Raw genomic sequence first — 16499 nt, forward strand, 5'->3', positions numbered from 1 at the left:
GCAAAAGAATGTCTTGAGATCTCACATTGACAAGAAATATGGTGAGATGCTTAAAAAGCTTAGGAAATTTTTACCATATGGGTTGGTTTTGTAGAGTTGACTTAGGCCCTAAACCCAAAAATCTAAGAGTTGCGTGAAGAAATAAGATATGTTCAGGAAGGGAGGTGGAGAGAAAGATCTATTCTTTAAATTTTAGAGAATTGTGGCCTTTGAACATCGGGAGGTACAAACCCTCAAAGTCAGTGTCAATTATTTTCTGAAAATTCAACAGTTCTTCCCAGACTTCCTGTTGTTTGGTCAATAAAATTTTACCTTTATCACTTTAAAGATACCAGTTCTATCCACTGAACTTTATAAGATATTTTATCCTTCTTCATTTCACTTTTCTCTTAAGCCCTTTATAAAATTTCCTTGTCCGATTAGAAAAAATAAATGTCTTTATTTCCCAATCAAAATGTATGTTTATTAAGTCAATGTGTGTACACAAGACAACAAAATGAATTCTCACTTCTCAGCATCATTCTTTTTTAAAAGTATTCCATTACTTCTATTTCTTTCTAAAAAATTACACTCCAATAATGATGTCTTATCTGTTAACAAACAAACTCAGCGCAACCAGATACTTGGTAAATATCTCTCTTAATATCAAGATGAATCTAAAAGCAGTCACTGCAAGAGAAAACATCAGAAGCGCACCTCTTCTTGGCTTCCACAGTAGAAGAAATTGGCTGCATACTAATCAATTCAATGGCTTCCTGGAATTTTATGCCTGGAACCACATCAAATAGTACCTACAGAGGAAATGATGCTATCATATACAACACCCAGATTTCATAGTCCAATAAATCTCAGATAAATCCTGAAATACTTCTTTAAAAATGTTATAACAATCAACATTTGATATATTTCCTTTAATATAACGGCTGCAATTTTATAGTAGCTAAGTGCTATTTAAGACTGAGTAATTGTCCTTTATGATTTTACATATCATCATAATCTTTCCCAATCAATGTTCTTCTTTCTTCAACAATAAAGATAGGCAAGAATTCCATCTATACCAATTAAAAAGCCATGTCTTTAACATAAAGTATTACCCGAAGAGGACTCTGGACCGAAAGTCGTTCCAACACAAAGTTCTCAACAAAAGGATCAGAATGAGCATCTTCGCCTCTAAATTCCACTTGCTCATTTCCAGAAAGCATTAGTGAGAATTTTGAATTCCAAGACTGGCCAGAATTTACACAAGCAACAAAAGAGGCGAGATCAAGCTGATAGCATAAGGTATCACATAGATGCTCAACACAGGACATCTGCCACAAAATTAAATCAGTTTTTTCACTAAAGTTTCACCAACTCGTTCATTTAGTACCAACAAACCACATTCCAAAACATAAAAGTCGAAAAATACCTCATCTGATTTATTACCATAAAGAGAAGATTCTTCAAGCCGAATTACTTGTGACTTACTTGTCCAGAGAAGTTGCACTAATTTCCTCCGTGCTGCTATTTTACCAGCCAATAAATCCCAACCCATGGCTGCTACCAAAGGTTGAAGTAGTGGAAACAATTGGAGGACCTGTCACAAACAATAGTACCTAAGTAGTAGAGCTACATACACAGGTAGACTTATGTTCGAAGTTCATATAACAATTAACACTATCAAATTTTATACAAAGGAACATTTATAGAGTTAACAAAGATGGGTACGTACATTGCTAGCTTCATCCAGCTGCTCCCTCTTCACAGCAGACAGGGAAGTATCCATAATACACTCGAGAACATGTAGTCCAGAAACACGAGCATAATGATACATATATGTCTTACAGTACCTAATTGCATCATTCAGGGATAATGCTGTATCATCTGAATTCTTACCACACTTTACTTCTTCTAGATATTTTTGAAGTCGTACAAGAGGATGAGGAATGAAGTTCTCAGTTTGAACTCTATCAATTTCAATCTCTTCAGACAGTAGCTCGTCGTGAATGCTCTAAAGAAAAGCATTGACGTTGAATATAGTTAGACAAAATAAAGTTTCTTTCATATTGAATGGCAAGGGGGACTCTATGTTGTAAACTCATTTTATCAAATGTTAGATGCATAAACCCCATAATAATGTCACAAACTCAAGGAAGAGTGATTCAGGAATCAATTCCTCCAAGTTGGTTTCATGGAGGAAGAGGAAGAAAGCCAAAAATGTATTGACGGTGTAAAGGGGCCTTATTTAACAAAAGTTGGAAATTCAATAAATCATCAAAATGACTCTTTAAGGACAAAAAGCATTCCCAGAATTTTCTGCTAGCCTGAAAAATGGATTAGCCCGCTTTCTTGAACAAGAGGTGTTCTTGAATTATACGATTCTTATTACTTTTTGCTTTCTCTTTTATTAACAAGTGATTTGTGAGTCACTTTGGCACTTGCTGAGAATACAATATGATAAATAAATCCTATACCACGCAAAAATAGAAGTATTCTACTAACTGAAGACAATTTTAAGATAATATCTTCAAAAAAAATAAAAATATATATATATATATGTGTGAACAAAACCCTGGAGAAAGATGAGAGACTGACCTGCAACATTTGAACAATATCACTGCAATTGGACGAAATGGCTTCACTATAGATCTGTAGCAATTGATTACGCATGATAAGCCACGAGTCCCCAAACTTCTCACCTTTTGACAAGACAACCTTCAGGAGATCTTTCAAAACTATGCTACAAAAGAATTAGAAAACATGCAGGTATGAACATCTAGGACAGAAAAATGTTGTAAGAGAACTTAAAAAACAAATACAATATAATTAATTAAGAAAGACAGAGAAAATCCTTAACTACTTAAAGAACAAGTTGTTATTATTATTATTCTTATATCCAAATAAAAATAAATTTGAGAGAGCGTCAACCACAACTGAACATACGAGTTGATGAAACATTTAATTTTAAACAGCATTCAATATCATAAGGGATTAACCTAGTGCCATAAGACTTTTACTGCAGTTGTTACAATAATATCAAAGGGGAAACTAATTTTTTTCATTAAAGAATTATCCAAATTCTCTAGGCAAAATGCATGCATCAAATTCAAATAGAAAAAGCAGAAAGAGGCATACCGGTACTCAGATTGCTCCTCGACTCCATAATCAAAATGCAGAGAACGTATATGAGAAACGGCCCCTTCTGCATCACCCGATTCAAGACTATCCCTCATAGCATCCAAATGAACAGCCTGCACAGTCCTCTGTATCCCGCGAAGCACCCTAACATCCTCCTCTTCCAACTCTCCACTTCCCTCCCCCGAATCCTCACACTCCAAGTGCCTAATTTGCCTATGTATATTCCCACAGAGGGAGTCAAAAACACGCGCCTGATCCAAAATCAATTTCCTCAAACTTACCAACTCTCTTTCTTCAACCACAGTAACACTCACACTCTCGTCAATTTCACCATCCCCGTCCACTTTCAACCACTTCACGCCCAATTCCAAAATCTTATCCAACACTCCTCTATAATTCCCCAACTCTCCATCACCCTCCGGCAGCAGGTCTATCAAATCTTGAACTAACAAGAGAAACTCTGCCCGCAAACGCAGCGTTTCCGAGTCGAAGTTCCACGCCGAGGTTGCGTTGTCCAATTGCAGCAATTCAAGCGTGGATAAGAAGGTGAGGAGCGCCGGGGAGGAACAGGAACTGGACCACCCAACATTGGGGACCCGACCTGATCGGGCGACGATGGTTTGCAGAATATCGCGGGCGAGGTCCCGGTTTCGCGCCCGTAGGGCTAGGAGAACACCGCGCAAGGGCTCGAACTGAGCGAGGTGAAGGTGGTTCGCGGCGAGGCGAGAGAGGATTTCTGTTTCTCTCCCCATTGCGCTGCGATGCTTGCGATTTCACTGCATCGGAAACCGATTTAATATAGTTTGTGCGCGGTGTGATTTCTTGTATTGTTCCAGTTTTGCTGCCCAGAGACGAAGATGAATTCAAGAATGAGTTAGTGAATGAAAGAGGGTTGTAACTTGTAACGTAAAACTTTGAGATGTTCAAGAAACACTGTTTTTTATTATGCAATTATTGGTCTTTTCATTTTTATACTCACACTGCAAAATCAATTTAAATAGTTCAATTTTAGGTAGACACCTCACCTATTTTGTAATAAAAATAATAAAGTAATATCCGAAAATAAAAAATTATGTGAAATATATATTTATTGTCACTTAATTAATATTGAAATATCTTGTAAACTTTTTGTATTATTAATGAAATCTTTATTAAATAAATTTATTTATTAAATGTTTAAAGTGTTGTTTTAATCTTGTGGAAACTAATGGTTTTTACTTCTGTTTTTTTGTTTTTAACTTCTTAAGTTTCTAAACATCTTGATTTTTTCATCACTTTATTAATATTAAAAAAATTATAATTTTTTTATATTATTAATGGAATGTGTATTAAAAAAATATTTTATTAAATATTTAAAACATGGTTTAATTTTATAGTGATTACTTCTTTTTTCTTTTTGTTCTCGACCAATTCTATTATAATTATTTTGATCTTCTTACCGATCACTTGATTAATATTAAAACATATTATAAAAAACATATCACTTATATTCTAAAATTAGTTTCTAATCCTTATAAAATATTCCAACAAAATTATAAGAAAAAAAATGTGAAGGTATAACTAACTTTTTATAAGTTATATTAAATATTTTTCAAATAATTTTGTTCTTAAATAGTGGAGGTGTGAATTTTATTTTTCTTTAATATAATTTAATTTATTCTTAAATTATCTGTGGGATTCAGTCCATAAAGACTAATTCAATATTTTATTTTGATCAACTTATTAAAAAATACATACAGATAAAATGTAAGAAAAAAAAAGTAGAATGTAAAATCAATTTTAGTTTAATACCTCAGTAACATTTCATAGTTTGTTTGTATATTTTTCATAGGTGCAGAATTTTTTAAAAATTATTTATAATTCAATAATATTTTCAATTGTATAATTTAAAAATACTCTGAGATTAAAAAATATAAATGTTTTATTATTGATGATATTCTAAAGAGTTTTTAAGAATGGATGTGACATTTGTAGATTTATTGGAGTGTCTTAATAAACAAACAGTAGTTAATGTTGTTAATAAAATTCAAATTATAATATCAACTAAGTTCATCATGCTCTTGTCTTGTTATAGATACATTAAACTTTTGGTGTGTGTATAAAATAGAAAATATTTGCAAGTAAATTCAACTACTTTCTATCTTTTATAATCAATTGACACATAATGTGTATACTCACTCTTCCAATAAAATATGTCAAATAAAGGACATGTTTAAGATAACTAAAGTAATAGATTATTTTTATAATTAATTATATTTGCATGTAGGTTCACTTCTTTTATAAAAATAAAAAATCATGTATAATTAAAAAGTAATTATCATAACAATTATAAAAATGTAAATTCAATATTAAAATTCATATTCAAATTATAAAAAATGATACACAAAAATAGTTACAAATATTTTTTATTAATTTATAATATTATAATTATGGAATATAAAATTTCATAGTTTTTTTATCTCAACACATAGTATTTTACACATCATTACATATAAACAATTAAGAAATTGCACAAACAATGTGAAAAATTGGCTAGCAAAACTACATTCTCATCTTGTTATATTAGTCTCTTATCAACATTTATTTGTATAAAAACATGTTAAATTGTTTAAAATAAAACTATGTTGAATTATTTGAGACAAAAATGAACACTAATAAATTATGAATAAGTTCATATAAAAGATCTAACATTCAATTCAATATCTAAATAACATTAACTTTCCATCTTTCTCAATTTTATATAACATAAAACTTTCATGTTATATTTAAATTTTGTAATCTAAATTTCTAACCTAATCAAAGTAAGTTATTGTTATTTCAGTAGATTTTCATATATCATTAACAAGAAAAAAAAATACACTATAATAATAATGATATAAATTAACAAACAAGATAGCACTCTCACAAAATGTTAATATAAAAAAAATATATATACAAATTTTAATAAATTAATGTTAAGATTCAATACAAAACCATGCAAGAGTAGTTACTTTTTTACTATTTTGGTGAAGAGTGAAGATCCAAAATGACACAAATTGTACTGTGGCAATCAGCATTGGTAACACATTACTGTGATCAAACGATGCGTTTAATAAACCCGCGCTACGGATAAATTTGAAGGCGCCATCCTGAAATTAACCCTAGAAATCACAAAACACAGAAGAGTGTGTGATGTTAAACTCTTCAGTGGTAAAAAGTGGAAAAAACTGTTTGGGCGGGAAACTGCATTGTGTTCTTTTATTCCTTACACTCATAATATAACTCAGTTTTTAATTTTTCTGGTTCATTCAATTTTTTTGGTTTGTTCTAATTGAGAGAACAAGATTACCGAGCCACCATGCAGGCGGCAGAACAAGGTGGTGACAACAAGAGAAACACAGGTTTTGAGGAAAGGGATTTGGAGAAGGAAATTTCGAAGCTGCGTGGGAGATGGGAACTTGCGTCTATTCTCAATTTTTTGGAGGTAAGAGATCTGTATTTTAATTTCATTGGTTTGAAATTGTTCCAGTAGGTTCCAAATTATGTAAGAGATTGTATAGTATTTTTTATTTTTTTTGTGAGAGTAGAGTGACTAATGTTTATGGCTATTTCTTATTTTTGTGATGGTTTTATTTGTTTAGGTGTTTGATCCTATACTTGGAAAAGATTTGAAACTTTCTGCTGAGGATATAGAGATTGGACTTGTGAAGCCTGACGTTTCGCTTGCTCGGCTGCATATTAAGCTTTTGAAGGTATATTTTCTGTGGTTGTTGAAAATGCTAGTCTATGTGAGAAAGAAAACATTTTTTACTAGTAAGTTGTTGATTAATGTGTGGGTGAATAGGATTGAAATTGGTAGTACTAGAGAGAACTTGTGCAAATGTAGAAATGTTGCAATTTTGGTATTTTTGTGTGTTTCTAGTTTGAGTTCTGGAATGTAAAATGGTTAGAGAAGTGCTTGCTTATTTTCATTGTCCTTGTGTGTGGTTTCTTGTATGGCTAAGAAGTGTTGAGGTTGAAATTACTTGGTTGATGTCATTGCTTAATGGGTATAAACTGAATTCATTTTATTCAATTTTCCATTTGTAAGCTTTTACTTCATGTGAAATGTGTCATTGGATTTTAATATTAATTTCAAAAATAGCATTAGATATATTGTCCAAAGTCCTCCAAGTCCAATAGAGACATAGGGGAGTGGACATTTTTCTTTTGCTTGTAAAATTGTAAAGATAGCCCCTAATGTGCAATGGAGGTGCATTTTATCATCGAAGTTGAATATACTAATTCTGTAAATTGGTTGACTCCCTCAAACCAATCATACTATTATGCTCTTTAACATGAATTTTATTTTTCTGTTGATACCTTTCTATCCTATCATTATTCTTGTTGTGGATTTAGCTTCAATTGTGTTCCTGCCAGGGTATGCCACCTGTGAGTAAAACACTGGAGGATTCTGACAAATGGGTGACTGCACTCTGTAAGAAACTTACTATGTGGTGGCCATGGGTAAATTCACTATCATTGTGTTTGACTTTGTTTTTTCTATTTTCTTTCCATTTCTTATTGAATTATTACTTGCATGTGCTACAGGTTGCTGAGGGAGAGATTCCACTTGTACCATCTAAAGGGTACTGGGATACATTGATCATGTTAGATTAGATTGTAACTGATTGCATTGACTTTTTTTTTAATAACATTGTTGTCATCAATGCTTGTGCAGACAGGAGATATCCAAGTACAAGGAAATTGATCCGTCAGATCGTTTACTACTGCTAAAAGCGCTTTGTGAAGTTAGAGCTGATGTATTATCTTGTCCTTGGTTTCTTTATATTTTTGTTTGTTTAATAAATGAACATATATGAACATGTGGACACACTGATATCATCTTTGACTATTCCTCCACCTTTTTTATTTAATCCCTTTTGCTGTTTTAATTTTGTCTGATGTAAACTATTTTGCTTGGTTGCTTGTTTATATTCAGCAACATGATGCAGTGTCATACATAAATGATGCTTTAAAGGAAGGAACCCAAATTTCATCTTTTCGTAAAGATGCCTTAGGAAGAGATAGAACTGGAACATCTTACTGGTACTTTTTTCCTTTTTAAGTATGATTCAATCTTTAAGATTCCTTAAACCTTCAAATTGTCATTGGTAGTGTTTCTATTCTTGTTATAGGTATGATGCAACTTCAAAAGGTCAGAGTCACAGACTGTACAGGGAAGTTATTACATCAGACTCAATTCCAAAAGATAAGGGTCATAGGCGCTTATCACTCCCCACCATTCAATGGGAAACACTTGCTTCCAATCTTGAAGAATTTTCAGAAGTAGATGTGAGATAAATTATACCACCTTTCTCATTGGATTTGAAACCTTTATTAACTTTAACTTTAATTGTTAACTGCAGGAAAAATTCTCGCTCAGCAAGTCTGCCATGGAAGTTTCTGTTAGCACAAAGCTTCAGAGTGATGCTATTCCTGCTCTTGAAAAGCTTCGGAAGGTATGAACATCCATTTGTTTAGTGTTTGATAGGAGGACATTCCCTCTACAGAGCAGCTCATCATTGGTTGTGATTTTTGCAGAAGAAAGAAAAAGCAATAAAACAAAAGCAGAGACAGGATATGCTGTTAAAGGATGTTCAGAACTCCTATTGTTCTGGAAATGCACGTGCTTGTCGCACTCGAAGACCTATTTGTTATACATTTGGTAAGTATGTACTATATGTTCAATTACCAATTTATCCTGCATGTTAATGAATTTGCCTGTGTTGTGCATTGTTTTGTAGTTTGTTTATGTATTGCATGCTTTGTTAGAGGGTGAGTCTTGTACATTGAGCAAGTGAGGATGTTTGTACACTTGTGAGTGTCATACATTTCATAATGTTATGCACGAGTCCTTACTTTTCACACTGTTTGGGATTGCTCTGAATTGTTTTATCTAAACTTTAAGTGATGATGGTGTTCACATGAAACAGTCACGGCTCGTTCAGGGTGATTGCAAGTTTTTTATTTTTTAATACAATTTTCAAAATAAATTCATTTGGCAAAATTGGAGTTGAAACGATGGTTAACTCAATTTCAAAACACTTTTATATATTCAAGACTCGTTCAGGGTGATTGCAATGTTTTGGTTTTTGAATACAATTTTCAAAATAAACTCATTTGGCAAGAATGAAGTTGAAATGGTTTTTAACTCAATTTCAAAACACTTACATTCATTTTTAGAACTGATTTTTTTTTTTTTAGATTTTTGGTTTAGTTTTTAAGTATATTTGACAATTGTTTGTTGCTTTTGAAAATGATCTTTCTCTTTGATGTTACCACCACAACCATAACCCTTGTTGCTTGCTATCACTATTATCATCATCATTAATTCATTATCAATCATCGTCAATTCATTATTTTTACTGTGCTATTGATATATTCTTTATTGTATGTATTGTCACTCAACTATTTTGAATGACAGAACTTTTAAATTAATATATCTTGAAACTACAAGTTAGAAAAAACTATTTTTTTAAATGCCTTAAACTAGACTAATTTTTAAAAACTAAAAATAGTTAGTTTTTTATTTCTTTTGAAACTTACAAGAACTATCTCGAAAGAGTCCTAAAGTATCGAATAGTTGTTTCAGTCTATTTTAATTTATTTAAAATCAATCCTAATCTCTTATATTTCATATATTTCAATGTTAGAATTGAGTTTCTAATTTCTATCTTGACCCTATTTTTCCCCATTGCTGTCAATTGAAATGTGTTTGTGAATTAGATTGAGTCAATCATTAATGACAAAACTCATATGATGTGACAAGTATTCACAAGTTTTTTAATGCTTCTAACATTATTAAACGAGTATAAGTTTGTTTTAATTCTTTACTTTGCCAGCTTCTTCATGATATCAATTAAATTAAAAGTTCAGATATTGATTAGTTCTGTTTGGGTATATCGCAGAAGCTTATGATCGAACAATAAAGGAGGCAATACAGCTGACAAAGTATGTTTTACATAATATTCTCTATCTTGTCATCAATGTTCTGTTTGCCTTTTAGTGTAGGATTATCCCTGCACAATGGAAGATGTAAAACTTTTCTTTCAACTTATACATTGCTATTTTTACATCATTGTTTTGTCACATATGCTCACTCGATGAAGTGGAAGTGATTGAGAATAGTTTGTTTTGACTTCAGTTAAGCAATGTTGCCGAAGTCTTAACATGCTAATGCTAATATTTAATTGTGCTTTAAATTTTCTAGATGTGTTTGTCTCTATCTGACTCTTTGTTGTATATTTTTTAATATTCAGTAAAAGGAAAACGTCTCCTGTTGCTGACCAAGATAAAACCAGACAATTAAAATATCAATCCAACACAAAAGATGTTTCAACAGACAGTGATTCTGAACGGGATGTCTTGCAAATATCTGATAATGATGATGATGGTGGTTATGAAGTTGAGAATCATGGTAGCAGCGGAGAGGAGGATGGTGTTGATGAGTTGGTCAACTCAGAAGCTCCCTCAAGCCATGCAGTTACTTATCCCAAGGGGGTTCGCTGCAGCAACCGGCTAGCTGGAGTTCCTAGCCATGCCATCTTAGAAAGCAGAGGCTTAACTACAAAGCAAACATTGAGACAAAGACCCACCCGTAATTCTGCTTTAGAATCTATCATCCTATCGGATTCAGAGGATGAAGTACATGAAGGAAAGACAGATTTGTCCGAGTCTGCTTAGGGCTGGTATCAACCTGCATTTTGACTAAAGCACGTGACAATTTGGTCATGTAAGAATACTCATTGTGAGGTTGAAGAAAATCTAGTGAAGAAGCCACATGGTAATTATGCAAAGCATGATAAGCAATGACAAATGTATTAAAAAAAATTGAGAATTATCAATGATACAATGATGTCGATGGCAGAACTTAAAAAGGAGTTAGAAACATAGAAGAGAAAGAATACAGAGGAGATAGATGCACTGGGAATGAAAAACACACGGGTGAGACAAAAATTCGTAATGAGACAGTTCTTGTATACATTGAAGAACCTTGGAACCAAACAAGTTCCAAATTGCATACTTGTGATGAGTTAAAACTCTATTGACGCATGAGAATTTATAATTGAAAAGTCAGAAGTTTAGTAGATAAATATCTGGATAGTTGAAAATAATATTGGATACAAATATTCATTTTCATTGGCCAAAATTGAGATTATTTTATATATCTGTTCAACATCACCAATCTTAAATAATCTTTAAGTAGTGAATGTGTATCTCCTTTGTAAATTAAAAAATATTGATATTTAAAAAAAAAATGTTATCGATGTTTTTTAATGAAAAATATTCATCTGTAATCATTTTTCAAGTAACTTTTCACATGTGGATTTTTATAAGTGGAATGTGAATATGTGTTTTATAAAGTGAAATTGAATATTATAGTATGTCAAATTCTAGACTTATCATCTACCATATATTATTATATGTTAAATTTATTAATATTGATATTTGAAATAAAAAAACCTTACTTTTTTTTCCAATTTTCTTTATTTTTGTTATGGACTTATTCAATACAAACTATTTGGAAAAGTTTTAGGAAATATTTTATCAGATGTTGAATATTTTAAACATTAAATATATAGATAATTTTTTATTCTAACTTAAAATCATTATTATCAAAATTTACAAAATGTGCATACATATATATATATATATTTGTTATATAATTTGAATAACTATAGAAAAAATGTTGATATATATAATAACGTTAATTAATATTTTTTATAAGAAAATTTCATGCACAATTTATTTCTACTCTTATGAAATTATGTAATTTAAAAATTCAGAATAGATTTTTTGAATTTTATAGTTCTGAAACATATTATTATGTAATCTAGAATTGTTTAGATAATGTAATTTGAAAATTCAGTATTTTTTGAATTTCATTATTTAGAAACATATTATACCATCTAAAATAGATTTTTAGATTATTCAATTTAAAATAGATTATTACAACAAACCTACTCTGGTGTTTGAAACCTCATTGTTGTATAAGATATTTGAAAAAGACTGATTTTTTTAGAATTTTTAACTAATGTTTTTGCCCAGACTTGGAAGCAGTGGTGTGTTGTACACAGGTTTCATCGTGTTCTGCCACCTGACAAGATTGGATTGAAGTGTGTGTCATTGAGTTGCGCTTGGAAGATGTTTGTGTTGTGTGCAGGTCTATCTGACTTATGATTTCTTTTTGCAGGTTTGGTTGTTTTTAACAATTAGGTTTGGCATATGTCAGGCGGCTGACAAAGACATGGTTTAAGTGTTGAATTCTTTGTAGATCATGAGAGTGGGTTGATATTATTGGGAACTTTGATTCTTGTCTTGGATTGTAATTTTGGGTAATGTGATGTTAATTCTGTTGGATTCTTAGCTGGTTGAGTGCAAAAAAATTGATTTTATTTTGTGTATAAGTGTTGAAACACCCTAAATTGTTTCATTTTATTTTATTTATTCTTTACTGATAAAAAAATTATTTAATTTAAAATGTTTTCCTGTCTAATGTACAATTTAAACTTTTAGGACACTTATGAAGGTGACGGAAGAAGTTACTAAGATAAAAAAAACACAAGTTGGTGAAATTAGGACCAAATTTGCTGTGATATTAACTTTCGAATTGGGTTTATGTGCTTTCACTAACAAGTGCTTCCTGCACGAACCAGCACTAAATCAATTTTTAAAATTTCAAAATTGTACTTGTTCCAGAACGGAAAAATATATTCCAAAAAATTCAGAATATATTATGTGTTCCAAAAATAAAAATAAAATGTCCATAAATATAAAAAAAAAATCTGTAAATTTGAATCAAAAAATATATTTTAAAATTTTAAATTAAGAATAACTCTTGTCTTGTAATTCATTCTATTTGAAAACTAAAAAAATACATTTTTATCATTTCACACGTAATAAAATGGGTTAAAGAAGGAATAACCTACATCATCTAGCTTTCATTTTGCTCTTTTTCCACCTAAATTGAATATCTTATCTTTCATCAAACGTGGTCCAAACATTAGATATTAGATGTTGCATCTGATTTCATTTTGCCATTTTTCCACCTAATTTGAATATCTTATCTTTCATCAAACATGGTCCAAACATTAGATATTAGATTTTGCATCTGATATCGTTCTGCATTTTTCACCTTCTTCACATGTTATCGTGGTCCAAACATTAGATATTTGATTGTGCTGCATTTTTCACCTTCTTCACATGTTAACACTGCATTTTCTCCCTTTTTCACCATCTTAGAGGTTGAATTTGGTCTCAACTTTTGTATAAAGAATTGTATATCTTTTCTTAACTACTTTACAAACAAAATTATACCTATAATAAGACAAACATAAAACAAATATGCAAGTAGAAGAGATTGAAAAAAAGTAAAGAAAAAAAAATGGTTAAAGATTTGGACTGATTCTTGAATGTTGTCCCATTATTTCAAATTTGTTATCTTAATTTTATTTAAAATGAGTTAATGTGATATATATATTATTAAAATTATGTTAACTTTTTGTTCACCTTATCGATAGGATGTCGACATGGGAATCGAAAACAATAATTTGGACAAAATGCTCCTAATGTTGCAGTTCAAGTCATCAGGGGAATTGAAAACAAGTATGAAGCGAACCCCACTTTCGTGGATTTCACCAGGTGAAGAGTTTATGTGTCAGTACTCCATTTCCCGCTCATTACAATCTACAACACCATGTGAAGAGTTCACCTTCTCAACAACTCCTTGAGAGACTTAATATATTACAAGAACACGTAAGATATCATCATCATTATAATTATTAATATCTTAACTAAATTATCATGTTTCTAATTTGAGCTAGTTTCAATATCTAGAAATTCAATCTAGTAATAAGGTTTTAACTGTTTTTAATGTCATAAATCCACTAGTTTCTTTAGTAATAAATCTACTAGTTTGTGAGCCTACTGATTGGTTTAAAATAAATACACCGACCTATTTGAAGTCATTTAATTGGACCATTAAACATCTTAACATAACCAGACTTGTGTACTAGACATACCAGGCTTAAAACAGGGTTTGCCACATGCTACAAAGCCACAGATTACTTTGATCCTGAGATGACAAAGCATGTTAACCTAGACTTGCACAATATCTAATTTTCATCCCTATAGTTCCATTCCAACACATGCATAAGTTAAAATCGCTAGTAAAGAGTGTAAAGAAGACCATAAAAAGTACTGGTCATTGTAACCCCTTGTGCCCCATGTGAATTAGATTGAGTGAATCATCGACTGCCAAAACATTTCATGTGATAATTAATCACACACTGCTTAATAGTTGAGTAAAGTTTGCTTAATAGTTGATATCAATTTCAAATTTAGATATTAAGAAAAAATCTGTGCTAACAAAGTAGATGTTCTGTTTGCTTTGCTCTGTATGATCATCACTTTACAAAGAATAGTGTTTGAATCCCTAGGGAAAGGGAAGGGGATTTCCCGGATTCTCCAAACAAAAAGGGGCAAACTATGCAGGTTTTTATTATGCTGATTATGCATCACAGCATTGTCAAAAATGCTCATCAAGATATGAAAGTGGACGTGAGTGATAATACAATAACAATCCATTAATCAAAGCTTGTTACCCTATAGTCGAGGCTCTTAGCAATGCAAAAGTAAAGAAAATAAAAAGCAATGAACCCAATTTGTTTGCCTCTTTGAAATGATCCAAGAAATCTCTGAAACATTTGAGCATACAGAGATGGGTAATGAATGTGCTTGCTATGCTAGCTATAGTTTGATTGATCAACAACCTTATATTCAATTCAATTCATTCTGCATTGCATGCACTTAAAAAATCAAATGCTGCAATGCAACCCCGACTGAAGGTAGAACATACAGGATTGAAAAAAAGAAAGAGAGGGTGGCAACAAAATATAAAGAAAAGGAATAAATAAAGTTAGCCAGTTATCATAGTTCCAGCACCTTCATCAGTTAAGATCTCGAGCAACAAAGAGTGAGGAACCCTACCATCAATAATACTCGCCGTATTAACCCCTTGTGCCAGCGATCTGACGCAACAATTAACCTTAGGTATCATTCCACCTCCAACTTTTCCCTCTTCCACCATTTTCTTCACTCCTTTTATGTCAATCTTCTTCACCAGGCTGTTGGGATCGTTCCGATCCTCCAGTATCCCAGCCACGTCGGTCAGAAGAATCAGCTTCTCCGCGCCAAGCGCTGCCGCCAGTTCTCCAGCGACGGTGTCGGCGTTAATGTTGTAGGGCTGTCCTGACTCGTCCGCGGCGACGGAGGTGACAACCGGGATATGATTGGTGTCGATGAGGGAGCGGAGGACGGCAGGGTCGACTCTGGCGACCTCGCCGACGAAGCCTAGATGGGCAGCCTTGGGGCTGGGGCGGGCGGTGAGGAGGCGACCATCGAGGCCGGAGAGACCTACGGCGGTGGCCCCGGCCTTGTTGATGAGGGAGACGAGGGTTTTGTTGACCTTGCCGACGAGGACCATGGAGACGATCTCCATGGTATCAGCGTTGGTGACGCGGAGGCCGTCGTGGAAGACGGCAGGGATGTTCAGGCGTCCGAGCCAGGTGTTGATCTCGGGGCCGCCGCCATGTACCATGACGGGGCGAAGGCCTACGCAGGAGAGGAGGACCAGGTCGTTGATAACGGAAGCTTGAAGCTCCGGAGACTTCATGGCGGCGCCGCCATACTTGACGACTATGGTCTTGCCGCGGAATTTCTGGATGAAGGGGAGCGATTCAGAGAGCACGTCGACTCGGTACTGACCCGGAGTGGTTGATTCGGCGGCGATTTGTGGAGGTTGGGCCGGGTTGGCAACCGCGCAAATGGGACGGTGGCGGAGGCGAGAGGAAGGGAAAGAAGTGCTACTGGTGTGAGTGGTGAGTGGGTTTTGGGGTTTGGTTGTGAATGCGAAAGAGGGGAAAATATTTGTTAGGGTTTTGGATGCCCCTGCCGTCATCATTGTCTCACAAGCAGACTACTGTGAAGTGAAGTGAGAGTTTCAGAGTGAAGGGTTTTGGACTTCCAACTCTATTGTTCTTTCAGATACAGTGAAAACACCTCTCTTTCCTTTATAATGTATTATTACATTAAAATTGTATAATTTTATTATTTTTAAAGTAATTACTTAAAAAATACAAAAATGATATAATTTCAAAATATATATAATTTTGTAAGAATAATATTAAAAAAATTAGTGACATTTATTTTTTAAAGGAAATGTTATTTAATTATTTTAAAATAAAGCAGAATTATTTAATTACTCATTCTATTAAAAAGATAAATTATGTTTTATTTATTAAAAAAATAAAATAATCTAATTAATATCGACTGTAACGGCAAGATCGTGGGCTTTCATAACA

The 16499-nt window shown here is 32.7% G+C and overlaps 3 protein-coding genes across 8 annotated transcripts in view; 1 reads left to right on the forward strand and 2 right to left on the reverse strand.

Moving 5' to 3' along the window:
- The window catches only part of LOC137823050 (uncharacterized), a 31692-nt gene extending 27630 nt beyond the window's left edge, over window positions 1-4062 (reverse strand). For 2 of the 6 annotated variants that reach the window (XR_011083050.1, XM_068628156.1), the window contains exons 1-6: window positions 3115-4062; window positions 2575-2719; window positions 1712-1990; window positions 1409-1576; window positions 1095-1310; window positions 697-791 (exon numbers count right to left, since the gene is read on the reverse strand). Coding sequence is in view for 5 of the 6 variants with exons in the window: in XM_068628156.1 (XP_068484257.1) it covers window positions 697-791; window positions 1095-1310; window positions 1409-1576; window positions 1712-1990; window positions 2575-2719; window positions 3115-3869 (1658 nt within the window). In the remaining variant the exon portion in view is untranslated. The remainder of the gene's footprint in view (window positions 1-696; window positions 792-1094; window positions 1311-1408; window positions 1577-1711; window positions 1991-2574; window positions 2720-3114) is intronic. The other 4 variants (XM_068628157.1, XM_068628158.1, XM_068628159.1 and 1 more) reach the window with 4 other exon arrangements.
- A 2054-nt stretch (window positions 4063-6116) lies between these two features.
- LOC137822886 (DDT domain-containing protein DDR4) lies at window positions 6117-10894 on the forward strand. Its single transcript, XM_068627904.1, has 11 exons — window positions 6117-6580; window positions 6738-6848; window positions 7516-7602; window positions 7687-7724; window positions 7817-7898; window positions 8078-8184; window positions 8274-8430; window positions 8505-8597; window positions 8680-8803; window positions 10047-10089; window positions 10398-10894. Exons 1-11 carry the CDS (start codon window positions 6455-6457, stop codon window positions 10819-10821), a joined length of 1392 nt encoding a protein of 463 aa, XP_068484005.1. The 5' UTR covers window positions 6117-6454; the 3' UTR covers window positions 10822-10894.
- A 3897-nt stretch (window positions 10895-14791) lies between these two features.
- LOC137821435 (acetylglutamate kinase, chloroplastic) lies at window positions 14792-16193 on the reverse strand. Its single transcript, XM_068626027.1, has one exon. The coding sequence runs from the start codon at window positions 16097-16099 to the stop codon at window positions 15056-15058; it is 1044 nt and encodes a 347-aa protein (XP_068482128.1). The 5' UTR covers window positions 16100-16193; the 3' UTR covers window positions 14792-15055.
- Between the last annotated feature and the right edge of the window lie 306 nt (window positions 16194-16499).

Source organism: Phaseolus vulgaris, chromosome 9 (assembly GCF_000499845.2).
Source record: "Phaseolus vulgaris cultivar G19833 chromosome 9, P. vulgaris v2.0, whole genome shotgun sequence".
In the NCBI taxonomy this organism is placed as follows: Eukaryota; Viridiplantae; Streptophyta; class Magnoliopsida; order Fabales; family Fabaceae; genus Phaseolus; species Phaseolus vulgaris.

Bases quoted from the DNA above. Each gene is read 5' to 3' on its own strand.
- LOC137822886 (XM_068627904.1), top strand. From the start codon at position 6,455: ATGCAGGCGGCAGAACAAGGTGGTGACAACAAGAGAAACACAGGTTTT. The intron at 7,725-7,816 runs GTACTGGGATAC...ATGCTTGTGCAG, and splicing joins CCACTTGTACCATCTAAAGG to ACAGGAGATATCCAAGTACA. The intron at 8,431-8,504 runs GTGAGATAAATT...TGTTAACTGCAG, and splicing joins AAGAATTTTCAGAAGTAGAT to GAAAAATTCTCGCTCAGCAA.
- LOC137821435 (XM_068626027.1), bottom strand. From the start codon at position 16,099: ATGATGACGGCAGGGGCATCCAAAACCCTAACAAATATTTTCCCCTCT.